Raw genomic sequence first — 27,389 nt, forward strand, 5'->3', positions numbered from 1 at the left:
CCCCCCCCCCCCCCCCCCCTGCACCCTTGTCTACTGTTTCCCCGCTCCTGGGCCAGGCAGGCCCAGGGCAGCAGAAGTGAGGACAGCGCAGGACTGGATGGGGAGGATTGTGTCTCCTCTCCCCTACCCCAGGGCTGTGTGGCTGGAGGGTGTCCTGAGCATCTGTGTTCAGAAGTGTAGAGATAGTGCCTGGACCTGAGGAGGTGGCCAGGGCCGGTGACCTATGACCCTCGGGTCCCTAGGATGTCAGCTTCTTCAGCCCTACTCCTTCCCCTTGCTGCCCACATGGGTCCATGTTCCCTGGCTACCGTGCTGTCTTTCTTGGTTTGTTGATGCGGTTTTTGAGACAGGGCTAACAGTGTAGCCCAGACTGGCCTGGAGCCTGTGATGCTCTAGGTCCGAGGTTCTCAACCCTCCTCCTGCTGTGACCTTTAACACAGTTGCTCCTGTTGTGTGACCCCAACCGTGAAGTTACTTTGTTGCTACTTCATAAGTGTAATTTTGCTACTGTTATAAATTGTAATGTAGATCGGTGGTTTCCAGCGGGGTTTTTGTTTTTGTGACCCCTGTGAAAGGGTCAAAATAACCCCCCAGAGAGGTCACACCCCACGTGTTGAGAACCCCTGCACTAGCCTGAGGCCTTGCGGTGCTAGGATCAGAGCCACCCGCTAGCACTTGTTGACTGGGAAGGCCTGTCAGATTCCTTCTGCCCCAGGGTCTTTGCAGGACTGTGGCTCCTCACCCCCCAAGCCTTTGGTTGCTGTCTCTGTCCTCAAGGTCACACCCCACTGCCTGCCCTGTCTTTTTGGTATTTTAGAGATGAGGTTTCTCTACAGAGAGACAGGCTTTAGAGCCTGTCCTAGAGCTAGTTCTTAAAGACCAGCCACCAGGCTGGCCTCGAACTCACAGACATCCGCCTGTCTCTGCCTCCTGAGTGCTGGGATTAAAGGTGTGCACCACCACTGCCCTGAATGCCCTGCCCTGTCCTTATGACGTCTCCTCCACTGTGGTTCCCTTCCAACAGGCCTTTGTCTTCATCTTTTGCATGATTTTTTGTGTGTGTGCTGTGTTTTGAGGCAGGGTCTTAGGTAGCCCAAGGTGGCCTTGAACCTTTGACCCGCCTGCTTCTACCTCCCTAGCCTGGCTGACAGGTATGTGCCATGGCACCTAGCGTGCTCCTTGCTCTCTGATACCCAATTCGGGTCACTGGTTTGAAGCAGGTCAGCAGCACAGTGGAGCTGACTGGTCCCCTGTCTGCAGAGCTCCATGCTGCCCCAACTCTGCGTGCAGGCTGGGGTGCAGCTGGGGGACACGGGTCGTTGTGTTCCTTGACCCTGAGTGCTCTGTCCTGGTCCCCACCTGTCCCTGTTGACCCTTCATGATCCCTTGGTATTTGCCCACCTCAGGCATGGTGGGGGTGGCGACTGTGGGTTCCTTAGCTTCTGTGCTTGGGCCGTCCATGTGTAGTGTGTGTCGTGTCTGGTGTGGACCTCCACCCGCGCCCATGCTGCAGTGGGCCAGAGAGAAAGGGAAAGTAGTTAATGGGGGGGGGCAGATGGAGCAAGGTTGCTGTGTGTGAGCCTGCTTGCCAGGTTGGCCTTGAGCTCTTCCCAACAAGTCCTGGAGTTTACTCAGGTTCTCAGGATGGCAGGTTCAAGGCCAGCCAGGTCATAAAGTGAGACCCTCTCTTGGGGGAGACTGGGGTTGGGGTGGGACAAGGAGGTACAGAGGCCTTAAGGCAAGGGTGCGCCTGGTTTGTAAGGCCACCAAGGAGGAGTTCCCAGCTGGTGCTAAGGAGACCTTGCCCTCAGTGTCTCAGACCTGGCGGGGCTACAGCTGTAGGGCCTGGCTGATGGACGAGAGGTCCTGGCCTGGGGAACAGCATAGGGCAGGTCATGCCTCAGCTGACTGCAAGGGTGTGGGACCCACCCCAGCAGTGTATACTCACCCAGCAGCCTGGGTCCTGCTTGATGCCCACCCCTATGCCACAGAAGCTACCCAGTCTCCCTTAGGGCAATTGTTCCAGCTCATCCTTCAGGACCTATGGGTTTGCTCAGCAGCGGCCGCCCGCCACCCAAGCACCCATGGGCTCTCTCCACGATCCTGGTCGGGCAGGTGTGATTCCCCTCACTGGAGCAACTCCACCTCCCAGCCCTGAACTTGCCTACACTCACTGCGACTGGTCCCACAGCCTCTAGTTGAGACGGTCCCAGGCCAGTCCAACCCAGTGTCAGTGCTCCTTGTAAACAGGGTGTCACGGGAACTTGGCTTCTGGGGGCCTCACCCGCTAGCAGTGCCTGTGGCTAGACAGGGAACGCCATCTGGTGGGGCACTGGTTGATCTCGCAGTGTTGGGTGGAACTTGGGGCCTGTTCCCTGCAGCCAGCTGCCCTTGGACCCAAGATGCTTCTGCTCAAGCCTACTGCTTACTAGGGTGGCTGGCTCTGAACTCCCTCCTCCTGCCCCTCAGAGGCCTGCTGTGGATGCACTGCAGGCCACTGCTGAGTCACATGTCCACATGGTCAGAGCCCTCTGCTGGGGAAGGAACTGGGGCACACTAGGCCAGCAGTCTCTCCTGGAGCCACGGTGGCCTCAGGATATAAGTAGCTACCCTTCTGCCTTTGGGGCACCCTCTTCTAAAGGGACCCAGAGTGGGAGGGGCCAGAATGTGTCCCCTGATTCCCAGGCAGAGAGGGTTGGCCTCTTGCCCTGTGGCTGGGGAGCTGTAGCCAGGCGGCCTGACCCATATGCATTCAGTCCCACAGAGTGCAGAGAAGCTTCAGGAGAGCCCGTGCATCTTTGCACTGACGCCGCGGCAGGTGGAGATGATCCGCAACTCCAGGTGCGTCCACCGCGAGCAGCTCCCTTGTGTGCCCTCCTGTGCTGGGCTATGTGGGCCCCGCAGGCTCACGAGCACCCATCACTCCATGCCAGGAGAGCCCAGCTACGTTCATCTAGATGTCACCAGGGTTCCCTGGGAAAGATGGGTATGAATAAACTTTCTGAAGGTGTGGCCAGGACAGCACAGCCAAGCTGTGTTTACGGTTGTGACTGTCCCTAAGCCGTTTGGCAGAACAGAGGTCAGGCTGGGGTATGGCCAGGTCCTCTGCCCGCCTCCTCCCTCACCCCTACGATGGACACAGATTCTTCCTGGCATGGGCCAGGAACGCTTTGTCCTGTTGCCTATTACTCACCTGGTGATGATGGGGAGGGCTCCAGGGTGGTCTGTGCTGCCCATTGACTCCTGCCTTGTGCCCTGCCCACAGAGAGCTGCAGCCTGGAGTGAAAGCCGTGCAGGTGGTGCTGAGGTACGCAAGCAGTGCCCTGGCCCCCGCCTCTCCTGTGGCCATCACTCTGCACACACAGCCACATCCTGTCCACCCCTGTACCTCTACCATCTGTTGTCATTGTTGGGACCTCTGCTGCTTGTCTTCACAGCCCCCTATGTCCCCTGTCTCCCCAGGATCTGTTACTCTGACACCAGCTGCCCACAGGAGGATCAGTACCCACCAAACATCGCTGTCAAGGTTAACCACAGCTACTGCTCAGTGCCGGTGAGCCAGCCAACAGGAGCCAGGGGCAGGGTGACATGGACGCAGGGTAAGGATGGGAGCTGGTGGGGTTGAGCACATCTCTGTTCACAGGGCTACTACCCCTCCAACAAGCCTGGTGTGGAACCCAAGAGACCCTGTCGACCCATCAACCTCACCCACCTCATGTATCTGTCCTCGGCCACCAACCGCATCACTGTCACCTGGGGCAACTATGGCAAGGTGAGCCCCTGTGCCCGAGCCCCACTGCCCTATGTGCACCCTGTCCATCCCACATTGACCCCATCCACCCTGCGTTCAGCACCCTGATGCTGCAGCCGCTCTGTCCACAGAGCTACTCCGTAGCCTTGTACCTGGTGCGGCAGCTGACCTCCTCAGACCTGCTGCAGAGGTTGAAGACGATCGGTGTGAAGCATCCAGAACTCTGCAAGGCACTGGGTGAGCAGCTGGGGCCCCAGGGCCTGGCTGTGCCCGGTGGGACCTGCTCTGTTCCAGGGTGTGCAGCACCCGTGGTGTGTGCAAGGGTGGCTGAGGGACTGGGGGCAAAGACACAGTGTCAACCTGCGGTCAGGGTTCTGGATCTGGATGTGGGGGTTTCAGGCCCCCTGACTTAGACAGTTGGAGAGCAAGGGCAGCTGGGCAGTCTGGGAACACCGGAGATCTAGGCCAGGGCACTTGTGATGGTGCTTGGTTTGTGGAGACAGGGTTTCTCTGTGGAGCCTTGGCTGTCCAGGAACCAGCACTGTAGCTAGGCTGGACTCAAACTCACAGAGATCCACCTGCCTCTGCCTCCCGAGGCGTGGGGCCACTGTCGCCCGGGTGTGACAAGGGGTTTTCGGATGAGACAGTGTGGTTGTGAAAGACAGAGTTTCTGTGGCAGAGCCCACAGCGCCCACCCACACTTGGCTGATGGGGCCTCGGAGGCCCTGAATGTCGCCGGTGGCCATTTCTCTGCAGGACAGGTCCAAGCCACCTCGGAGGCATCCAGGCCTGTTGTCACCCTTCCAAGCTGGGGTTGACCATGCTGGGCCAAGACTCCTGACCAGGAGGACGTGGCCCAGGTCCCCTGGGGGTAGCTTATACCTGGAGAGTTGAAGGCAAGCTTTGCAGACCAAGGCCACCTACTTTATAATTTGGTGGCCAGGGTGGGACAGCACTCACAGGTGTGCTTGCTGTCTGTGCCTGGGCTGAGCCTGCTCAGTGTCCCTGGAGCTGCATGGCCTGGGTTAAAGGGTCTCCATGCTGCTCACAGCTGAGTCCTCCAGGCTATGTGGCATTAGCATCTCTACCTCCTCTGGCAGGTTGTGCTGCCTGGGACTTTGCAGAAATGCCCTGCAGGTCTCGGGAGCCCACGGGGTCCCTGTGTGGAGTGAGCAGGGTTTGTGGGCTGGCGCTTGGGAACTGGTGGCAGAAGGATCAGGCTCAGGGAGATGTGGAGGCCAACCTGGCCTCCATGAGTTCCTACAGTCTCCTTCAGCTGTGGAGAGACCCCGCCCTCTGACGCCTGTCCCCTCTGTCACCTCACAGTCAAAGAGAAGCTTCGCCTAGACCCCGACAGTGAGATCGCCACTACTGGAGTGCGAGTGTCCCTTATCTGCCCAGTGAGTCCCCATCTGTCCCCAGCCACATGGGTGGTCGGCCTCGTGTGGGACGGTGTCCTCACAGCCCCGTCTTTTCCCTGACAGCTGGTGAAGATGCGGCTGTCGGTCCCCTGCCGTGCAGAGACCTGTGCACACCTGCAGTGCTTCGATGCCGTCTTCTACCTGCAGATGAATGAGAAGAAGCCTACGTGGATGTGCCCTGTGTGTGACAAGCCCGCTGCCTACGACCAGCTGATTATAGACGGGTGAGTCTGAAGGGCTCTGCACGCTGGAGACTCCAGCGGGACAGTGGGGCCTGTGGCCTGGCTTGTAGGACTTGTTGGAGCCTTTGTTATGGAGGTGGTCATTGTATCTTAGTTTAGCTCTGCATGGAGTCCCCTGTGCCTGTGATCTTGTGACCTCAATCTTTGCAAGTGGCCTCCTGCAGTCCTGACTGCCCTGCAGGACTCTGCCCCACAGCAGAAAGGGAGGGGTCGTGCTTCCCCTTGGGACGGCTCAGCTCTCCACTCCAGACACTGCGTCTGCTGTCTGTGGTACCTGAGACTCCTGCCAGGCGCCACCTGCAGCTCTGTATCCCCAGAGCCACCACAGGTGGCCTCTTGCCTGGGACCCTAGGTGCTTTCTGCCTGTCCTTGGGCTTGGGTGGGAGACGTGAGTGTGTCCCCAGCAGACCCTGGGGAGTCCCAGGTCAGCGTTTAACCTGCCATGCTCTCAGGAAGGAAACTGAGGCTGCTCCCAACCCAACTCCTTCAGCAGGCGCTGGGCTTTGCCAGGGTCCTGGCTGGATGGGCCACTTGCTTCCCTGCCGAGCTCTAGCATTGGGTGGAGTGAGTGCCACCCTGGGACTGCGCATGCGGGCTGCATTCAATTGCCTTCTGTTCTTGCCCAGCTGTGCTCTTCCGCCCAGGCCGTCCCTAGCCCAGGGCTGGAGGCAGACTCAGCAGGTGCCTCTGCCATTGGTGGAGCCCTGTGCCACCACCCCAGTGGAGAGGGGCTGTCTGGAGGAAGGCTCAGGTTGGTAGCCAACATCTCTGGGCCGTGGGAAGTTAGCAAACCGCAGGCCCCCAGAGGATGTGTAGTTCTTCTGGCTAGGGCAGTGGAGTTTGCCCAGACCCAACCCTGTCCACTCTGCTGCCCCCAAGGCTGCTGTCGAAGATCCTGAGTGAGTGCGAGGACGCAGACGAGATCGAGTTCCTGGCCGAAGGCTCCTGGCGCCCAATCCGTGCGGAGAAGGAGCCGAGCTGCAGCCCGCAGGGACCTATCCTGGTACTTGGTGAGTGCCTACACACCGCCCCTGAAGTGTGCCAGCCAGCCTGGCCAGCAGCTGAGCACTGTCCCTGTCCCTGCAGGCACCTCGGACGCCAACGGGCTCCCGCAGGCCTCCAGCAGCCCCGGCGTGGGAGGCAGCATGAGCAGCGCACTGGGCGGTGCGGGCAGCGGGGCAGGGGCGGCAGGTGGCCCAGAGAACGGGAAGCCTGGCGCCGACGTGGTGGACCTCACACTGGACAGCTCGTCTTCCTCAGAGGACGACGATGACGAGGATGACGAGGATGACGAGGATGACGATGAGGGCCCCCGGCCGAAGCGCCGCTGCCCATTCCAGAAGGGTCTTGTGCCCGCCTGCTGACGCGCCGGCCTCCCCTGCCCACCCCTCCCTGGCTCCCGTATCTCTGGACTCTCCTCTTGGGGGGATTAAAAAAAAAAAAACAAAAACAAAAAAAAAAAACAGTAAAGTGACAAAAATGAGAAAAGTACAAAATGAGAAAAAACAAGAGCAAATCAACACAACACAGGCCGGCAGCCTGCGGGCCACCTCCCGGAGCAGGCCCCGTGGGGCACAGGAGGGATCTCGGACACTGGACAGGCAACGGCCGCGCGTGGCTGTTCTGCTTTTCCTACATTGAGGCCGAGCCTGGAGCGCTGGCCTGGCCGCGAGCGTCTTTAGTTGAGAAGCCATGGTGGGGCGGCGGGCCGGGGACAGCAGCCACAATGTGCAATAACGTGGTGTCGCGGACCCGCGTGGCGTGGGGGGGTGTCGTTTTCTAGCCAGCTACCTCGGTAACTCCAATTCATTCAGGTTCACTTCCCCACGGGGCAGCCCTGCCTCGGGCTCCTCAGCTGCCTCCCTGCCTGCCGGAGGCTCGCTCTTCCACCGCCCGTCGCCCTCCCCACCCGACTCTGTCAGGAAGCAATACCGGGTCTGGTCCGGAGCGGGCGGCCTGGCGGTGTCACCGCATGAACTCGCCGGGGGCCCTGGCCAGCCGCGCGGCACTCTTTTCTAATATTTGTATTCTAATTTAATTGTTTTTTAAAAATGCAAATAAAATTAAAAAAAAAAAAGAACCAAGAGTAGCCAGTCCTGGCCATCTGTGGGTTTTGTTTTGTTTCTTTGTAACCTGCCCGTCCTCCCCTGAGCTAAAGGCTGGACGGGGCTTGTTAGATGATGTCACCAGGAGGCCCCTCAGGTTAAATATGGGCGGGTCTCTGGGCTTGAAACACGCGCTGGAGTATTACTCGACCCTGAACAGGAGCAAGGCTCCAACACACACCCAGGGACGTGCAGGGATGTGCTCAGTGAGACCCACCCATGTGCTGTGACCATGTGGACCATGCAAGCAAGCCTTAGATAGTATGATCTCGAAAAAGAAAACCTCAGCACGCTAGAGCCAATCCTACACGTGAGCATGTGTGAGCATTGCACCCTCTAGGCCCAGAAGCCTGTCCCTCTCAGGTCAGGCCTGGAAACACTGGCCAGGAGAGCCCAAAGAACGCCCATGGTTCCCATCTGGGAATGGACGGCCTGGAGCCGTCCAGCAGACAGCCCCACGGGGCAAGCGGCAGCCACTCGGTGGGCACACGTCCAGGCAGACTTAGTGGGTTCCCGACACCCAGAACCCAAGTGCACGCCACCCATCCATGGCTCCACTACCCTGGGTACAGCCCGTGGGAGGACCCCATGCCTACCCCATCTCCTTTCCCTAGTGACAGGGCCCCAGTTCCCACTTCCTCCTGGGGACAGGAAGTTGTCCACAGCCAGCTGAGGTTTCCGGCCCCCTAGGCCCGATAAGGTCACTGGAGACCAGCTGAGGACAGCAACTTGGGGGCTTCCTATTGTCCAGGCACAGGTGACCAGGGCCTGAAACACCCAGGATTTTGAGGTCACCAGCCCAGGTGACCTATCTTTGCCTGGAAAAACCTAACACCCACCCTGGGACCCCCTGGGTCCCTCTGTCAGGCCCCACCCTCAGGGCATGTGAAACTGGATAGATACTGGGTGTCTCCCAGACACTCCCCCACCCACCCAAAAAAAAAAAAAAAAAAAAAAAAGAACACAGAGACCAGGCAAGGAGACGTCGTAACAGGCTGCATTTAGTGGTTGGGTTTTTCTTTTATGTACAAGAAAAATGAGTTCTATTTTTTTCGGATTTTTTTCATAATCTTTTGTTTGTATGTTTTTTATTACTTTTAAATCTTGTCCCCCCACCCCCAAAAAGTGCATTTTTTAAAATCAATTGATTTGTTTTCGTTCTGCCTCCCCCACTTTATAAAGATTCTTACATCCAGTCAGTGGAATGTCTGTTCTGTGCTCCGGACCCCACAACAGGCCTGGGCCCTAAAAATCCAAGGCACCTCATTCTGGACCTGGGGCGGGGCTCCCCTGGCCCTCTGTCTCCTGAACCCCGTGCCCCCCACCAAGATAAGTCAATATTTAGTGCGAGCTAGTTCTGAACTGAGATAATCATTCCTGGGGTGAGGAGCTCCCCAAGACCCCTGACCCGTCCGGTGCCAGCCACCCCGAACTCCGGGAAGGCTGTTTCCTCAGCTTAAATAACTTTTTAAAATAAAACTGCAAATATAAATATCTTTCTTTCTCAAAAAATAGGATTTTGCTTTATTTTTTTTGTCAGTTTTTGTCTTTTTTTGTCTTTTTTTTTTTTTTTCTATTTTTCCTTTCAGCCTGTGTCACCCTTTACAATCCCCATTCGCACTGTGGACACCCAGGAGTCCCTGACAGCCGGCCTGATGCCCACCTGTGCTGCCTCAGCAGGAGCGTCCCCCCCGGCCGCCCACCCAGGGGACCCACGGGAGCACCCGAGGAAGGTCAGCTGTGCTCGGACAGGGTGACAGGGTGGTGGCCGCTGGAGGGAGGGGGTCCTCCTGAGTGACCACCCCAGGGCACCCGCTTTGGTTCCGCCCACTCGAGCCCAGCTTGGCAGGGCCAGGTCTGTCATTTACATTCATTGGTTTCTATATATATATATAGATATATATAGATTTTTTTCATTTTTATTATTTTTTTGCCTTTTTATTTAATTTTTTTTTCTTAATCTAGAAAGGCCAGTGGGGTAGGAAGGCAAAGAGCAGCAATTACTCAGCAGGCGTGGCCTATGCTCAGGTCACAGGCTGGGGACAGCTGAAGGCCAGTCCCCTCCCCAGTCCTGGGGTCCCTGGAACCCCCCTGGCTGGGCCCTCTCTCTCTCTCTCTCTCTCTCTCAAACACACGAAAATTCACCATAATGGAAGTAACAAGTTTGTTATCTTTTTTCCAATTTTTTTTCTTTTTGTCGTTGGTACCAGGCATTTGAAAAAAAAAAAAAAAAAAAAAAAAAAAAGAGCACACACACAAAAATAAACCCCCAAACAAAAACCTCTCTCTCTACAGCACCCTCCGCTCAAACCTCTAGTGAATTCCACAATTCTCTTTGGCAACTTTTATCACGGCCTTAATTTAAATAAAAATTTGTAAAAATCGATCCACATTCTATATACAGTGTGTGATTGCAATATGGGGAGCAGGGGGCGGGCCTTGGGGTTGTCCCGGCGATGGGCCCATGCAGTGGCTGCGGCCCCCCAGGACGGGCTGGCGGTTAAGGCAAGGTGGGTGTGGGTGGGCAGAAGCTGAGCGCAGAGCTGGGGGCAAGGGTTTAGTGCAATTCCCAAGGGGGTTTGCGTTGTCGCTGGCGGGCTATGGGACACCCTCCACCACAGTCCCCAAGGGCTCCACCCGCCCCAAGTCTGGTGGCCACTGGCCAGGATGACATGTGATTAAGGTTGGTTTTATTGCGAGGGTGGAGCAGTGGGGGCTGCTGGGCCCTGCTTGGCCACAGCCCGGTTCCCGGGACAGCTCTCGATGGGAGTGGGGTGCAAGGGAGGCCAGCACCACCCCGCCCCTGGGCCTGCCCCTTCTGCTGGCCCCAAGGGGGGATCCTGAGACATTTGGGGAGGAGGCTCGCGGGATGGGAGGGGATGAAAAGGAAAACCTCTCTGTTAGAGACTGGAAGCGGCCTTCTTATCGAGCTTCCCTTTAGAGCCAAAGAACAAGACATTTGTCAATAGACACACCGGGCACCTCAACCCATGCCGGCACCCGGCAGCATCGTCCCCAACCCCGGCCCCTGTCCGTGGCCTGTGGCTCGGTCACACCGGGCCTTTGGGGGGGAGCCGGAGTTTGGGGGCGTGGGGGGTCAGGTGCCGGCCCCTGGGTTACAGTCAGTGCCTTTGAGTAAAAAGGGGGTGCCTAGGAGGTACTACCACACGGGAAGGGGGGCCGGGCAAGAGTCATGGGGTCTGGCTGGCCAGGGACCAGCCCTCTCTCCCTCTCTCTCGGGGACATCCCTGAGCTGGGAAGCGAGCCGAAGGGGACAGCGGCCCTCGCTCCCAGGCCTGTGGTCTCCAACAGAGACAAGAGAAAATCAACTTGGGCTGGGGAAAGGGGGGCCTGGCAGACTCGGGGACCCTGGGTCCCTTCCCGCGGCGTCCTGGCCTCCCCGCCCTGAGCCTCGGGAACACACGTGGATTCTGCCGGAGCAATGGGTTGGGTTTCTTTATTTTATACAAAAATAAATTGACTTAGTTACTTTCCACTGCTTGCTCGCTCTCTCTCTCTCTCTCTCTCTCTCTCTCTCCAATTTTTCATAGAAGCTGGGCGCAACTTGTAAACATTTTCTTAAGTTAAGAATGAAAAGTACCCGTTCAGTTACAAAGTGCCAAGATCCCCACGTGGCTGTCGCCGCTTTAGCTGATTTTTTTTTAAAGTTTTTGTTTTCCCTTCGTATTTAGTAAAATCTTGGGGTTTTATTGCTGTTTTGTGACATTAAGCTGTGGCCTCTCTTGCCCCCTCCCCTGTCCCTGCCTGAGTCCCTGGGGTTCCCTCTGATCTTGGCTACGTCCCCCTAAAACTGCTGCCTGCTGCCGGCTCCTCTGAGGAAAAGAATATTTTATATATATATCTCTCTCTATATATCTCTATATAAACTGTCTTTAAGGAGGAAAAGGGGAAATAGATCTAAAAAGTGCTTTAAAAAGTGGGGCGCAGGGTGAAGACGAATTTTCAATCTCTGAACATGGGGCGGGGTCAGGCTAGCGGAGACAGGAGGGTCGGGGGGGTCGCCCTGAGCAGTGGCCCCGAGGACCCCGCCAGGTTTAAGTGCCGTGAAAGAAGGTGGCGGGACCCCAGCGGCCCCCCAAATCCCAGCTCCGGCCACCCAGGCTTGGGAATAAATAGACTTGTATGTCAGTGGTGGGTGGCCAGGGTACGGGTGTGCAGAGGTGTGAGGCCACAGGCGGGACGGGAGCAGGGAGGCCGAGGGGACACCCCCCTCTTTAGTAAGTGCCCTGAGGAAGGAGGGTGGGGAGCCGGGGACCATTTTAACGTCCACTCACAGTGGACAGAAAGCATTTAAGGTCTGTCTGAGACCCCTAAAACCAACCAGCAAGGAGCCGGGCGCCTGTCCTGGGGGTCCCCATCACCCTCACCTTAGCCAGGAGCAGGCAGGGAGGCCCCCAGGGTGGGACCCCACGCGGACAGGGCGAGGGGCACGGGAGCAGGTGTGGCCACATCCTAAGAATCTGTGAAAGGCAGGCGTGCCCACAATGGCCATGGATATATACACGCACACAGGTCCGCGTGTGGATGGATGGAGGGCGTCTGGACAGACAGCTGTGGTGCTAGGGTGGGTGTGGTTTTTCTCTCTTCTCTCTTAGTTTGTTTTGGTTTTGGTTTGTTTTGAATATGAGTCAGGTTGCAAAGTTACCCTCTGCAGTGGCCACAGCAGGGCCACCTGCACCATCACTGCCGCTGCCTGCTACATTCAGGCGGCCCGAGCTGTCGGGGCTGGCCTCGTCCTCGTCCTCATCCTCGTCCTTAAAGTGCTTCTCCTGGCCATTGCGCGGGGTGTCGGGGAGCCCGGGGGGCGCGGCGGCCCCAGTGGGGACATCGGGGGGCACACCCCGCACGCGGGGCTTGCGGCCGCGGCGCGAGGGGACCCCGTTGCAGCCGTCTTTCTTGAGGTGTCTGTGCAGGTGGTCGGAGCGCACGAAGGTCTTACAGCAGCTGTCGCACTGGTAGGGCCGCAGCCCTGTGTGCACCCGCATGTGGTTCTTCAGGTCGTAGTTGTGCGCGAAAGCCGCGCCGCACTGCTGGCACAGGTATGGCTTCTCGCCTGTGTGCTTCCGCATGTGCACCTTCAGCTTGTCCTGCCTGCGGGCGAGCGGGTGGGGCACGGTCAGCAGGCACCCGAAGACCCCAGCCCCACCAAAGCCCACACTAAGGGACACCGCTGTGCAACTCCAGGAAAATGCTCAGCTTAATCAAGTCACCTTCCCTTTCCTGCGGCGGGCGGGCAAGCGCAGGTGTGCCCCTTCGCAACAGTACTGATTTACTCGGCACCTGCTGGATGTCAGGCCCTGAAAATGCCACCAGGAAAAGGGGTCCAGGGCTATGGGTGCTCTGGCCCAGAAACACTTTTATGCCGGCCAGGCGGTGGTGGCTTTTAATCCCAGCACTAGGGGGCAGAAGCAGATGGCTCTGTGTGAATTGGAGCTATCCTGGGCTACAGTCAGTTCTGTACAGCCTGGTCTACACCTTGAGAGACCCTCTCTCAAAGAAAAGTACTACATCTCAAAAACATGCATGGAAGGACAGCAGCACCCCCAGGCCACCCTCTGGGGCCTCCTAGACCCTCACAGTGACCCTGCACCACAGCTCCCCACACCCCAAGGCCTCACATGCATCTTGGCTGGCTTCCCTTCTGTGCCCCCGTACCTGAGACACAGCCTGGTGCTGGGACGACTGGCAGGACCACAGTCCCGCAGAGCCCAGGGGTACACTCACTGAGATGGTGACTTGCTGACTCGTGTGACATTTCTTAGTTCTGTCTGTCCTGTTCTGAGGCATGGACTCCCCGCATAATCTTCCAGCAACCCAGATGGTGTCTTTGATCACAAGGGGCAATAACCCCTGTTCAGGCCCTATGGCCCCTCTGCCTTTGCCAAACCCTGGGCACCTGGCTCCTGCTTGGGCTCCATCTCTGGCACAGCCCAGGCTGCCACCCCTGCGCCCTCCATGGCTCCCTACTGCTAGAAGGACAAGGCCACCGGTCCTCTGCACCAGACCCTTGCCTCTGCCTCAGCTGTACCAAGAGAACATGCATGAGGTGAACCCCACCCCACCCTCTGTACTTCCCTCCCAAGATCTGCACCAACTATTGGGGCTTTCTTCGGCAGTCCCCCTGCACAGGCCCCACCCACCCAGCACACCAGTGGTTAACAATTTTCTAGATGTGTAAGGGAGAGTTCCCTAGAAGGCTCAGAGGGGGAACTGGATGGCCTGGGGTTGCACAGCAGGACAGGGGCCACACAGAAGCAGGGAGGGGGTGGGAGGCAGCCCCGGTTTCATCACCCCAAGCCCCGGCCTGGGTAATTATAGCCCCGGCTGCCACAGGCCTGGCTTACTCAATGCTCACTGTGAGTCACAGGGGGCCCCTGGGCTCCAGGCCTAGAGGGGGCGGTTGGGGGTGGGGGCAGGGAAGGCCGCAGAGAAGGGGTGAGCATGCAGGCCATGGGAGAAAAGGCCTCACTAGGCACCCCTCCCTGGGCCTCAGTTTCTCTGTGGGGAAGAGCCAGTCCCAAGCCTGGGTGGAGCCAGGTGCACACCTGGTGAGAAGGGAGAATGCTGGGTGGCAGCTGGCAGGCCAGGAGCTCCACCATGCTGGTCCCTGCAGAGCCTAGTCCAAAGGAGGGGCCCACGGTCCCCCAGGCCACTCCCCGGGGGCGGAGATTCCCTACCGCTAGTCTCACCCACTAAAGCAACCGCCTCCGCGGTGCTCTTTGTCCCCACCTGGCACTCCTGGGCACCGGGGCCCTGCCGCACCCTCCTCCCCTGCCCTCTGAGGAGGGGGCCGGGGTTCTGGGGAGGGGGTCGGGTGGGGCCAGGAAGTTAGGACAATGGCTTCTTTCTTCAGGCCTCGTAGGCGTGGCTGGGGGAACCCCAGGGCAGGGGGTAACAGCTGAGTCACTGGGCCTGGCTGCACCCCTGCCTGCCACACACAGGTCTAGTCTGCCCTGGGTCCACACAGCTCAGGAACTACCTCTGGACTGCTCAAAAGCAATCACAAGTAGCCCCCGGCCTGCCCTTGAACTCTCCCTAACTCCTTTCCAGTTCTTTCCACACCTTAAGGCTCAGACCCAGAGACTCCTGCTAACAGCAGGCCCCAGGGCCTTTGCACAGCTGGCCCCGGCTTGAGAGCCTCCCCTGCTCAACTGGCTGGTGGCCTGGTGGGACTCTGGCCCATCTGGGCACAACAGCTTTCCTGCACCTGGAAGGCGCCTAACAAAGGCCGGCTGGGGAGCCCAGTGCGGTGGCGCACTTTCTGCCCAGCACTGCTGCGGCAGAGCAAAGAGGGTCACTGCCAGTTCCTGGCCCGCCTAATCTGCATGGGGAGCCCGGGTCTCAAAAAGAGGAAACCGAAACAGGCCAGGCGGTGGTGGCCCACACCTTTAATCCCAGCACTCGGGAGGCAGAAGCAGGCGGGTCTCTGAGTTCGAGGCCAGCCTGGTCTACAGAGTTCCAGGACAGGCTCCAAAGCCACAGAGAAACCCTGTCTTGAAAAATAAAAACAAAAACAAACAAAAAATCAGAGAAAATATCGTGGAGGCTGATGGATCCCAGTGAACAAACAGACGTGGATGATGCAGGGAGGCCCTGGGAGTCGAGCCCCGCCCCCCCACGTCCTACCCTGCCTGCTCACCTGGTGAAGCGAACTTTGCAGATGTTGCATTCGTAGGGCTTCTCGCCCGTGTGTGTGCGGATGTGGCGGGGCAGCTTGCCTGCACCCTGGATCACCTTCTCGCAGATGGGACACTTCTGGAAGGCCTTGGCCCGGATCTTCTTCTCGCCCTTCTGTGACCAGGCCGGGTACACGTCGCCATCGTGAGCGCCGCTGAAATACTTCAGGTAGTAGTCCATGACACCCTTGTCGTCTGCGCGGGACTCCTCATCACTGTCCCCTCGGCCCACCGAGGACATCATCTGCTGGAGCAGCGTGCTGGCCGCCAGCCCGTCCACATCAGCCGCTTCGCCATCCTCGCCCTCGGCTGCGCCCGACAGGAAGCCTGGGGAGTCGCCAGGCTCGGGGGCCGCCTCGGACAACGATGCTGCCTCCTCCTCTCCAGCGCGGCCATAGTGGCCATTCTGTGTGGCGGCCGGCGGGGCGGTGGGTGGCGGGAAGAGTCCCCCGGCCGGGGCATCCTCGTCCCGCTCAGGCCACAGCCCTGGGGTGCTGTCGCCCTCGTCTCCGTCGCCCGCGGGTGGCCGCTCGGCGGGGGGCCCCGGGCCGTAGAAGTCCAAGCCATTGCAATCGCCGGCAGCCACCGCGGCAACGGCAGCAGCCACTGCGTCCTTAGTGGCATCGAGGTCGTCTTCAGGGGCACCGAAGCCAGGCCACGGGAAGGCGGCGGGGGGCAGGCTGTTCATGGGGTTGCTGCGGAAGAACTCTAGGTACTCCTTGGCGCGCAGCAGGTTGCGCTGGTCCGTGGGGCCCGCCCCGTCGGGCTGGCCTGCGTCTCCCACATCGTCGGCCGCCAGGATCTGGCGCTCCAGCAGGTCTGCGCACACGTGGCTCACGGCCGGGATCTCTAGCAACCGGGCAGCGCTCAGGATGTCGCCCACGTTGGCCGTGCTGACCGTGAGCGTGGCGGTGTAGGCGAAGTCCATGAGCGCCGTCAGTGCCTCGGCGCTCACGAAGTCAATCTCGTACACGTTCTGCTGGTCCACGACGGCGCCCGACGTGAACAACTTCTTGAAGTACTGGCTGCAGGCGGCCAGCACCGAGCGGTGCGTGGGGAACTCGCGGCCCTCCACCAGGATCACCACGTCACACAGCAACCCCTGTGTCCGCTGCTCATTCAGGCCACTCAGGATGTCGCTGCTGTGGTCCGGGAACGGGATCCCGATGGGGCCGTCCACGCCGCCAGCCATCTTCCCCGCCAACACCTGCAGGGAGAGAAGGCGGCTATCAGCGGAGGGGACCCCCAGGTAGAAGAAGGTGTCACCAGAGAATGGCTGGACTCCCTGTGCCTGCAGACCACGACCCCACAGTGAAGTAAGGCCAGTGAGTAACAGGGGAAACCAAACTGCCAACCAGGCCACACCCCCACACAGGATAGGGACTCCTGTCTTGGTTGTTCCCCAGGATGGCACTCAACACGTGCCAGGCCTCAGTCTCCCCATCTGACAAATGGGCAGCCACTCCTGGAGGACCCTGGCAGAGGGGTATCAGGCTGTCCCACCCGTCCTCACCCCTCCTCGTCTCTACCCCCCCCCAGCTGTGACTCATCTGCCCACGGCCTTGTGCAACCCTCTGGCGCTGTCCCCACCCCTCCGCCCTCTCCAGGGAGCCAGGCTGCCCTTCGCCACCCAACAAGGCCCACATTCCTCCAGATCCTCCTGCCTGCCATTGTAGGGCCAAGGGCCACTGCAGGCCGTCCTTAGAAGGGACAGGGCCCAAGCTGCACCCTCTTCAGCTTCCTGAGGCCTCTGGGCCCCTCCTGTTCCATGCCTGGCCTGGCACTCACCCAGAGGTTCAAGAGGGAGGCACCATCCATGGTGGGTCTCCCCTCACAGGAGTGCCTGGTGACACAGACTCCTTTGTGCCCCTCGGCCACCGCCCACCTTCTCATCCCACCCCACCAGCTAGCTGCTTGAGCAGAACCCCACACATACACCCTGGACAGGGGAGGGACGACTCAGATGTGATTGTAGGGACTAGGGGGCCAGAGGGGGTGGACCAAGGCACAGCCCTGGGAAACTTCGAGGAGCCCCCATTGGTGGTTTCCACCCCCTCCCACCACCTGCTGTCTGGGCCTGGGCCTGGGGAGAATATGGGCAGACAAGACAAGCCTGTCCCCTCCAGCCACAGCCAGCCACGGAGAGGGAGGGGGCACATGACCCCAAAGATGTCCCCCAGGCAGGGTGACCCAGGTCCCTTGAGAGATGGCTCAAAAGTGTCCCTGCAGGGGCCCCCAGGGCCTGAAAAAGTCCAAATGAGTCAGCCTAGCTGCTGCCCTGGGCACGGCCACCCTGGCTTCCCACCAGGCACTGCGCTCCAGGGCCAGGGGCTGCCGAGCCCTATTTTAAGTGCGAAGGCGCCCAGGCTCTAGCCTCTGGGTCGTGGCTGGGCCAGGCCTGGAGACACGGGGCCACAGAAGCCAGCCCCTTATCACATCCACCCCCCACAAAGGTGACAGGATGCCCAGGGCCCCAGCAGACACCTGCCTTGCCACGCCCTGGGCCTCTGGAGGCCTCAGATGAGGAGCAGGCCCCCGAGAACAGCCATAGCTCCTGGGGCACACAGGGTGCCAAGAACCTCCGCTGGGCTCCCTGAAGCACACCGGTCAACCATGAAGGAACTGAGGCTGCCCAGCTCCAGGCCTATGTCCCTCCTCAGGGGAGACCTTCCCAACGATGACTGGGGTCCCCACACAAGAGTTCCTGCCTGTGCCTGCCTCCGTGGGATTTCTGGGGCTCTTCAGTGCTGAGTCGGCGGCCAGGAAAGGGGCAGGCCCTGGCAGGCCCCTTCTGGGTTAGAGAGGTGGGGCACCCTCTCCTGAGGCCAACCGTGCAGTAGGGTCAAGCAAAAGGTCAGATGAACCAAAGACCCAGGCCCACACCCTGCTCCACCCACCTGGAAGGCTGACACACCCAGTATCAGGGGACAGCTGCTGGTCCCACCTCTCCTCCAACCTAGGATTGCCCTGCCCTTTCCAGCCAAGGCCACACAGTACCTGCTAGGGCCCCAGGGGCTGAGGAAGGGTACTTGGGACCAAGGGTCTGGAAGTGGGAGAGGGGTGGAAGCCTAGGACTGGGGTCTTTCCAAGGTCACACAGGTGAAGGCTAGGACTGGCCTCCAGGTCCACAGGAAGAAAGAGGGACTTCTGGGAAGGGGCCCAGGAGGAAAACTTGCCACCCACCACCTTACTTCACATTCCTGAGGCAGGGCCCAGGGGGCAGGTAAGGTTGCCAGGGTTCCTGGGTGAGCTCCTGCAGGAGGCCACGCCCCTCTGGGCCTCAGTTTCCTTGGGGACTCTGGCCTGAGGTCGCACACCGCACCCCTGCTCAGGTGCACCCATCAACCCCTTGGGGCTCTGGGGCTTTTCACCCTGGCCTTCACTAGGTCCAGAAAGGGTGGGCAGCCACCCCAAGGTCACACAGCAAGCCTGGCAGCAGGTACAGCCCGCCAGGCCCCTGCCCCGCAGCCCCCGCCCCAGCCTGTGTTGCAAGGGTTGGTCCCTACGGGTTACAGAGCCCTGACCTGATGCCAATGCCCGCCTGGCCTGGTCTAATTGGACAGGAATTCATTGGGGGCGCAGGGGTGGCCTCCCCAACCCGACTAAGCAGCAGCAGAGGGCCAGGCAGGATTCACTCAGGCCCCGCCATTTACTGTGCATTTATTGCCATAATGGGGAGGGGCTTCCTGCCCAGGGGCCTTAAAGGGCCAGAGGCAGGAAGGCAGCCGGCCCAGTGGGAAGTGTGTGAGTGTGGGGGCGGGGGAAGGCAGGCCTGTGGGGAGCCCAGCTCCAGGGTGGGGCCCAGGCCCACCCTGTTCCCACGCTCCAAGTGCCACTCATCCAGGAAAGCCAGAAGTGAGGCCTAGTTCCCAGTGGAAACGAAGACCTTCCCCGCCATGGAGGGGTGAGGCTCCTGCTGCTGGGGGCAACCAAGTCAGACCGAAAGGACCCTGAAGGGACAGAACTGAGCTTAGCTGCACCTGTTATCCAGGACGCCCTCCGAAAGCAAGCCTGAGGGGCCTGGCAAGACTCTCCTGCCACCTGTAGCCACCTGCAAACGCTCCCCAGAAGGTCCCTGGCTGGCCCAGGGGCCTGCAGAATCCGCCACCTCCCTCCCCAGACTCTACTGGCTCAAGGTGGGCCCGGCCTATTTCCCGTCAAACCAGAAAGGTGTGGGTGGGGAGGGCCACTGAGTGGCCCAACCCCAGCCTGCTGAGGGGACAGATGGAGGGGCTGGGCCTCAGGCCACACTCCAGATCCCACAGGGTGGACATGAAAGGAGGCCGGACCCTGAGACAGTGCTGGAGGAGGGCTGACCACCTTCATCCCACCTGAGGACAGGGGACACTGCTGGGAGGGGGTCTGGAACCGGGGCCCCTCCCTCAACACACGGGGGACTAGATCAGAGAGGGGAGGCCAGGGCCCAGGGCCACAGAGCCAGCTGGAATTTGAACCTGGCTGGTCTTGCCTAACTCGTTCTTCCCAGGGCGCCTCTCCCCTCCCCCGACACAGCCCCCAGGGAGCTCAGGGCACAGGGGCACTGCCCTCACACGAGCTATGGGGCAACGTCACCTTGGGGGGCTGGCAAGACTGGGGTCCCTCTGCCAGTTCAGGACGGCAGAGCCGCTCCCACCCACCAGTCCCTCCAAGCCTGTTCAGGTTGGCGGCGGGAAGTAGGGAAGAGGACACAGTCAGGGAAACTGAGGCAGAGGGGGAATTTGGCCCCTCTTGGTGGGCTGCAGACCCTGCCTCAGCTTGCTCTCCTGGCTCGTTGCAGGGCCTGTGATGGAGGAAGACCAGGGTGGCTCAGGTGCCAAAGATCCTGGGGTGCCCCAGCAGACCCCGGGGAAACCCAACCCAAGAGGACACAGAGACACCCAATGGGTTAAGGATCTGAGACAAGAGTTGTGGGCCCTCCCCGCGTCAGGCCCTGGGGACCAGGGGTGCAACTGTGGCACTGTAAACCTGGAACCCAGATGTACAATGCCCACCGTGTGCCCAGTCCCCAGGGTGGCAGATGCCTGGGACCAGGGGACAGACTAGGGTTCCAGCTGTGTGACCTTGGAGTCTCACTGTCCCTCTCTGGGCTCAATGTCATTGTGGGCAGGATCCCTAGGCATGACAGGTGTTAGTTACGGCATCCAGTCCCAGACACCAGCCTCCCAATCTCTTGGAAGAGAGTCCCCTGGAACACTAGGGGACTTTTGGGAAGACCCCTACCCTCAGGGGGAGACCACCAGGGACATGACCTTGAGTCTATCCCCTGTGCCTCCCAGTCCCTCTGGCCTCGAAGACCCCCGCTTACCAGAGCCTTCCTCACTCCAAGCCTGGGTTTCCTTCTATGTGACAAGGACTGAGTTACAGGTCACACAGCCTCAAGGAAAAGAACAGAATGCACCCAAAAGCCACCAAGGACGAGGCACTCCTGCCCAGAAACCGTCCCTACACCAGGCCACACAGGGCTCTGCCTCTCTTGCCTCAGTGTCCCCAAACGCCTGAGACCCTGGGTGTATAGCTCCCCTTCCTGAACCGGGAGCTGCCTGGCCTCGGCCACGGCCAATTTCAACTAAATAATAAATACCCCCACCCCCAAAGTGACCGGCAAATTAAAATTTCAGTGTCCCGGTTGGATCCTGTTTCCTGCCTGTCTTCCAGCCCAGGCTGCCCCCTCCCTCCCTCCCCCAGGCCGTCTCCACAGCGATGCCTGCCGGTAAACAGAGCCCCGAGCCCAGCCCCGGAGAGGTGCCAGGGCCTAGCTGGGGGAGCCACTGGAGGCCCTCCGGGAAAGGTGTGGGGTGGGGAGGTGACCCTGGGATGAGCAGACGTCCCCAGGCTGAGAGAACCCTCTTGCAACCCAGGGCCTAGCCTGAGCCGAGGGAGGGATGGAAGGCCTGGGGACCTCTCCCACCACAGTCTTGCCAATTGCAAGTAATCAGCTTGGTGCCTGAGGGGGCTCCCCCCTCCTCAGCGTGGGAGCGGCCACTCAGGGTGACGCCCTGGGCCCGGGCTTGGGGGAAGGTAGGGGGGTTGGCTTGCTGACATCGGAGGCCGGAGACACCCTCGCCGGGGGAAGCAGCTGTGGCAAGGAGGGGGGGAAGACACAGGGTTTCCGCCAAGTCTGTCACCCATGGGTGCTGGGCTTAGTGATTCACGGGTACTGAGCTAAGTAGGTCTGCTTGGAAAGGGAGGGAAAGGAGAGGAGGGAACCAGGAAAGCCATCCGTCTCTCTCTCTCTCACTTCCGCCACTAAAGAAGCACCCTTGGGTGCCAGGCCCAGGTGGGGGACGGCGGCGGGGGCGCACGTGGTGGCGATGGCGACGGGGAGGAGGAAGGGAAGAAGGAAGGGACGGGACGGCGGCCCCGAGGCCGCGCGGCTCCTACCTCCTTCCCGGGCGGCGCGAGGGCCCCGGCGACCGTGACGATGGCTGCGGCGGGCTGGCGGCTCCGAGCCCCGACGGGCGACGCTGAGCCCGGCCCCGCGCCACCCTCCGCCGCCGCCCGGCCAATCCCCACCCGGGCTGGGGGGAGGGCGATGCAAATTACCCCGGATCTGGGTCCGCCCGTCACCTCCCCCGCGCCCGACCCGGCCCGCGCCAGGCCGCGCATCCCCAGCCTCGCCTGAAGCCCCGAGGCCCCGACACCACACCCTCCCCCTGGGAGGGAACGTCTCGTCTGGCGGAGGAACCTTTCTCCTCGTCCCGGAGCGTCCGGAACTAAACGGAAACGGGAAAAAAAATAAAATAGCGAAACGAAGGGGGGGGGGGCCTAGGGACGGTTACACAACAGGAGGGGAGGGGCGGCAGCCGGAAGCCGGGACCGCCACCGGCCCCCGGCGAGGGAGCCACGGAAGCTCCGCCCCTCCCACAAGACCCCGCCCCCGACGCGGAGTCCACCCTCACACTGCGCCGCGCCGGACGGCTTCTCCCTTCCATTGGCCCTCTGGTCCGCCGCTCACCGCCCCTCCTCTGCAACACCCCTCCCTGACCGGTGGCATCGCGGAGCATTCTGGGACTTGTAGTCCAGACTCCCTGACCACCTTACGAGACGCCAAGCCCTGAAGGTAAGAGAAAGAACTACAGCGCCCAGGAGAACCGAGAGAGGCTGCGCCCGCCCCCCGGACACCCCACCCCTACCCCCCCCCCCGCCTCTCGCTTTTTTTCTTTCTGCAAAGCCCCCCTCCCTGTTTTTTCAGCCCCCTCCCCCCCTCCCCCATGGAGCTCCATCCTGCGTCCAACTCCAACGCCTGCGCGCAGTCCCGGATAGCCCCCACCCTCCGCCCCGCCTGCCCACGACCACTCGGAAAGGGGAACGGCGCGCGCCCCGGGCCCTACTGCAAACTTAGCACGCGACGCGCCCCTCTGCCCCCACCTCCGCCCGCGGTGCGGCCCGGCTCCCCTCCCCCGCGCCCCGCGCGCCCGGAGCCCCGAGGCTGGGCAGCCCGAGTCGGGAGGAGGGGAGCGAGCGCAGGCTCGTGCCCTTCGCCCCGGAGGGACCCGGGCGGAGCCCCCCCTCACTGGCCTCCGGCTGTAACCGGGCACCCCCTAGTTTCTAGAACCCCGGAGCTGCGGAGGCGCCCCAGATCCCTCATCCAGCCCGTCTCCGCTCTCTTCGGGCGCTCCGGGTGCGCACTGCGCCCCCGGCCGCGTCCCCACCCTGCAAGGAAATTAAAAAAAAAAATAGAAACAAAAACAAAACCCACCTCTCCGAGAGGGCTCCCCTTCAGCCCGGGCGGCTTACCCCGCGGGGACCCGGGCCCGGAGGACGCGCGATCGGGGCTGCCCGCGGCGCGGACCTCGCTCGGGCGGGCGGCGGCGTCACTGCCCCTACAGTAGCCGTACAGTACGCAAAGCCCCGTATGATGCTCGCGACTCCCTTCCTGGTTTGTCCGAGGGCAAGAGGGGTCCTCCCTCGTCTTAAAGGTGCCGCAGCGCCGGCACCCCCACGCCCAGCCCGCCCCCCCCCGGCCGCCGCGGCCAGAACAGGCTCTGCAGGTCGGCTCTTGCCACGTCCCGCGGGGCTGCGCCGCAAGAGCAGATCCGGCTGCGATTAGGGATTTGGGGGTGCCGGGCGGGCGGGGGGCGCAGCCCCGACCCATCGGCCCCTCCCCTGGCAAGCCCGTGACCTCTCCGCCCCGTGCGCGGCGCCGTGCCAGCCTGCTGGCTTATCTACGGCCCGAAGCACCCCGGGGTGCTGGGGGCGGGCAAGAGGGGCCCCTCGGGTGTAAGGGGTGGGGGCCGCAGATAAACAGCCCCAGCCTGTGCGCGCTGGGCGGGGTGCAGGGGGCGCGAGCTGTGCCCCCGACGCCCGGGGCAGGGTGGGGCGGGTTGGCAGCGGGGGCGGGAGCGCGGTGCGCACCCGGAGGACCCACTGCTGGAGCGTGGGGGGCGCGCTGGACCCGGGAGCTGAGGGGAAGGCGAGCAAGTGACGGTCCTCCGCCGCCACACCTCTCTCCTGGGCCACCAGGGCGATGGCACGATTCCTCATCGCCCTCCCCTGGGCCTCAGTTTCCCCAAATGTTGCAAGGGACTGGAGGGAGAAGGATGGGGTTGTTGCAAAGACGGCGAAGTTGCCTCGGAGCTCTGGCTTTCCGTACCTTCACCCTGAGCCTCAGTTTACCCAAGAAGTCCAAGCGGCCCAGGAGAGGAAGAAGGAGGGTATTGCTAGCGTCTGGAGCCTGCATCTGAGCTCCGGGTCCCTCAGCCCCCACCATAAGCCTCAGTTTACCCAAACTGCGACGAACCCAGAGGAGGGGGAGCTGTTTGCAAGTATGGCTAAATTGTTTCAGAGAGTCGAGTCTCCATCTACCCCCATCTGGGCCTCAGTTTACCCAAAGCCGTGCCAGGGACCCCCCAGGGTTAGGCTTGCAGGGCCCCGAGGTGGCAGCTCAGCTCGGGGGGTCCCTCCCTCACCGTTGCAGCCAGCCAGCAAACCTGCCGCCCCGCGATTACATAAAACAGTCGCCTCCACCCGGCTGTGCCAGGGGCGTAGCGCGGGGAAGGGGTTGGCGAGGGGCGGGGAAGGACGGTTGTTTTCCAGGCCTTGTAATTTTCCCCGCAGCCGGCTGGCTGGCCCGGCTGAGGTGGGGCGTGGACCCGGACCCTCGCCGGAGCGTCGCGCAATCCCGGAGCAGGACGGAGGTGGGGAGTCGGGGAGCCCGGATCCAACCCAGCTTTATTTCTTGTTTTCCTTTTTCACGCCCCGGGTCTTTTTCTCTCCCACTTCCTCTCCGGTCGTGGGAGAGGTCCGGAGAGGGAGGGGAAGGGAGAGGAGGGGACAAGCGACATCCCGGTTCACCAGGCCTGCTGGGTTTGGGCTCCACCACGCCACCCGACAACCCGGCTGTGGGTCCGCGGCTCGCGGGAGGGGGCGGAGTAAGAGCGTACTCCAGGCCTCAGTTTCTCCTTCTGCGCCCCTTCTGGTGGACCGCATGGGATGTCAGCCTCCAAATATTTGGGTCCTTACTTTAGGATATTTTTCATTCATTGGTATTACTGTTATCAGTATTTTTTACAGATTGTCCTAATATGTTTATTTTGTTTTTTTAAATCAAAGCATCGACCCCTCCCCCGTCTCCAACACACCTTTAAAAGTACAGTTCACCTGGATCTATGGGAGGCAGATAGAGGCAGGTGGATCTCTGAGTTCTAGGCCAGCCTCGTCTACAGAATGAGTTTCAGGACAGCCGGGACTACGTAGTGACACTCTGCCTCAAAAATACAAATAAAAATGCCTTTCAACACCCAAGCAGTCTGGATTCGCGTTTTATATTAATAAATTGCCTTCTAAGGGGAAACCCAGGAGGTCCCCCACAGGGGAAGTGGTAGCCCCGCGCCAGGCAGTGACACCAGCCAAGAAGGTGGGCAGCCACGTGAGCCCGACGGGGGTGGGGTGGGGACCCGGAACCTTGGCCACGGAACCCTTCCTCAAGCACCGGAGTGCCACGCCCTCCTGGATCTGCCGGGGCCACAGAGGGCGGGGTTACCCGTGTCTCCCGGAATTCACTGAGGGCACTTTCCACGCCCACGGCTGAAGCCCCTCCCACCTGCCTCGATTTCCCCAGAGACTGGTGCAGCTGCAGCGGTCACCTCAGGCTGGACCCTCCCTAGAGGCCTGGACAGACCAGCATCACCTGCAGAGCACCTTGGACCATATCTCCCCAATTTTCTAATAAGTCCGAAAGGGGTCCAGGCCGGGTGGGAGGATGGGGGCGGGGCGAGTCAGGAGAGAACTGGAGGAGAAGGCTAGAAAGGGCTGGCCTGGGCAGCTTTCACTATCTCGCATCAATCAATAGGATGACCGATGAAGCGTGGATTTTAATTCTGAGGAAGAGACAGGAGGATTCTAAGAGTCCTGAGGCTAGCCTGGTCAACATAGCGAGTCCTAGGTCACGCAGGACTACGTGTGGGGATCTTCTCTAAAAGGGAAAAAGTAAATAAATTAAAATTGAATCTAGGGCCGGGTGGTGGTGGTACACGGCTTTAATTCCAGCACTTGGGACAGACAGGTGGAGCTCTTTTGAGTCTGGCCAACCTGGTCTACAGAGTGAGGTCCAGAACACGAGGGCTACAGAAAAACCCTGTCTCAGGGGGAAAAATCTAATCTAAATCTAAATCTAATCTAATTTAATGCTGTGGGTGAGGTGACACAGACCTGTGAGCCCTGCAGGTCAGAGGCCTGGAGAACCAGGAATTAGTTCAAGGTGACCCTCAACTACTTACAAATTTGACCCCACCAGGGCTCCCGGGTCCCCAGCTCAAAAATAAACAAATTGCCAGGCAACAGCAGTGCAACCTTAATTGGAGCCCTCTGGGGGCAGAGGCCAGCCTGGTCTACAGAATGAGTTCCAGCACAGCCAGGGCTATACAGGGAAACCCTGTCTCGGTAAAACAACAAAATAATAATTATAAGGCAGCAAAACGTTAGTGCAATTAAAATATAACTCAGAGCGAGGAGATGTGCTAGGGTCTGTGGGACATTTTACCCCTTAATTTATTTTTATTGATTTTTTATTGAGCTCTCCTCCCTGCCTCTCCCCTCCCCTTCAGCCCTCTTGCAATTTACTCAGGAGATCTCATCTTTCTCTGCTTCCCTTGGATGAGGACAATGTGGCGCATTTACACAATGGACTACTGCCCTTAATCAGTAATTAAGTCTGTGACACTTTTTGACAGAGCATAGGGCCTGGAACATGCAAATTCGCGACTTTTTTATTTTTATTTTATGATTTATTTAACTTTAAGTGGATTGGTGTGAAGTGGAGTTACAGACAAGTGTGAGCTGCCATGTGGGTGCTGGGACCTGAACCCAGGTCCTCTGGAAGAACAGCCAGTGCTCTAACCGCTGGGCCATCTCTCCAGCCCCAAAGTATTGAATTTGGGGGATTTAATTTTTTTTTTTTTCTGAGACAGGGTTTCTCTGTGTAGCCCTGGCTGTTGCTGTCCTGGAACTCGCTCTGTAGACCAGGCTGGCCTCGAACTCACAGAGATCTGCCTGCCTCCTGAGTGCTGGGATTAAGGGCGTGCGCCAGCACCGCCTGGCACAAATGTTCTATTACTGTAGCCCAGGTTGGCCTCCAACTCTTTATGGAGGATGACCCTGAATTTGTGATCCTCCTGCCTCCACCTTGCAAGTGCTGGCTGAGGTGCTAGGCTTGCACCACTATCTCCCTGTTACTTCCCACACCCTAGGTGTGGAGGAAATCAGGTGATGTAGGCCCTTCGCTAAGCATTCTGGGAGCACCCTGGAGGCACAAGGGGATTTTGAGGGGTTGCTGGAGAAGGCGCCCCTTCTGCAGTGTCAGTGTGCTGTTCCTCTGATGAAGGCATTGTGTCTGTCGGTGCTGTGAAGTAGCTTGTGCGCGTGTGTCTGTGTAGTGTGTGCGCACGTGCATGTGTGTGGGCATGCATGTGTGCGAGTGCATGTGTCTGTGTAGTTGTGCACGCATGTCCGTGTGATATGCATAAAGCACAGAGAGGCTACAGCATCACACAGCACTCAGCTTTGCTCTGGGACAAGATTTATTTTTATTTATTTTGCTTTTTCTGAGACTGGGTTTCTCTGTGTATCCCTGACTGTTCTGGAACTCACTCTGTGGACTAGGCTGGCCTCGAACTCAAGAAATCCTCCTGCCTCTACAGGAATCAAAGGCGTGCACCACTACAATCCGGCTAAGA

General features: G+C 60.0%; 2 protein-coding genes across 5 annotated transcripts in view; one reads left to right on the forward strand and one right to left on the reverse strand.

The window, feature by feature from the left end:
- The window catches only part of Pias4 (protein inhibitor of activated STAT 4), a 12,348-nt gene extending 5,471 nt beyond the window's left edge, over positions 1-6,877 (forward strand). For both annotated transcript variants that reach the window (XM_050123520.1, XM_050123521.1), the window contains 9 exons: positions 2,757-2,841; positions 3,266-3,307; positions 3,463-3,553; positions 3,644-3,772; positions 3,883-3,988; positions 5,078-5,151; positions 5,236-5,396; positions 6,294-6,424; positions 6,501-6,877. In XM_050123520.1, coding sequence (XP_049979477.1) covers positions 2,757-2,841; positions 3,266-3,307; positions 3,463-3,553; positions 3,644-3,772; positions 3,883-3,988; positions 5,078-5,151; positions 5,236-5,396; positions 6,294-6,424; positions 6,501-6,778 — 1,097 coding nt within the window. In that variant the 3' untranslated portion in view covers positions 6,779-6,877. The remainder of the gene's footprint in view (positions 1-2,756; positions 2,842-3,265; positions 3,308-3,462; positions 3,554-3,643; positions 3,773-3,882; positions 3,989-5,077; positions 5,152-5,235; positions 5,397-6,293; positions 6,425-6,500) is intronic.
- A 4,255-nt stretch (positions 6,878-11,132) lies between these two features.
- Positions 11,133-24,284, reverse strand: Zbtb7a (zinc finger and BTB domain containing 7A). 3 transcript variants are annotated; one of them, XM_050123519.1, is made up of 3 exons: positions 24,126-24,284; positions 15,180-16,423; positions 11,133-12,631 (listed from the first exon to the last, which is right to left on the reverse strand). In XM_050123519.1, exons 2-3 carry the CDS (start codon positions 16,406-16,408, stop codon positions 12,169-12,171), a joined length of 1,692 nt encoding a protein of 563 aa, XP_049979476.1. In that variant the 5' UTR covers positions 16,409-16,423; positions 24,126-24,284; the 3' UTR covers positions 11,133-12,168. The 3 variants fall into 3 exon arrangements, with proteins under 3 accessions (XP_049979476.1, XP_049979474.1, XP_049979475.1); XM_050123517.1 differs by lacking the exon at positions 24,126-24,284 and adding an exon at positions 22,916-23,454; XM_050123518.1 differs by lacking the exon at positions 24,126-24,284 and adding an exon at positions 21,598-21,941.
- Between the last annotated feature and the right edge of the window lie 3,105 nt (positions 24,285-27,389).

This window comes from Alexandromys fortis, unplaced genomic scaffold (assembly GCF_014885135.2).
Source record: "Alexandromys fortis isolate MF-2015 unplaced genomic scaffold, M_Fortis_MF-2015_v1.1 scaffold_221, whole genome shotgun sequence".
Lineage (NCBI taxonomy): Eukaryota > Metazoa > Chordata > Mammalia > Rodentia > Cricetidae > Alexandromys > Alexandromys fortis.

Coding starts and splice junctions, on each gene's coding strand:
- Zbtb7a (XM_050123517.1), bottom strand. CDS start 23,311: ATGGGTCGGGGCTGCGCCCCCCGCCCGCCCGGCACCCCCAAATCCCTA. Junction 16,424..22,915: donor AGGGGAGCCCTCTCGGAGAG/GTGGGTTTTGTT, acceptor CTCTCCCTGCAG/GTGTTGGCGGGGAAGATGGC. Junction 12,632..15,179: donor TGCAAAGTTCGCTTCACCAG/GTGAGCAGGCAG, acceptor GCTCGCCCGCAG/GCAGGACAAGCTGAAGGTGC.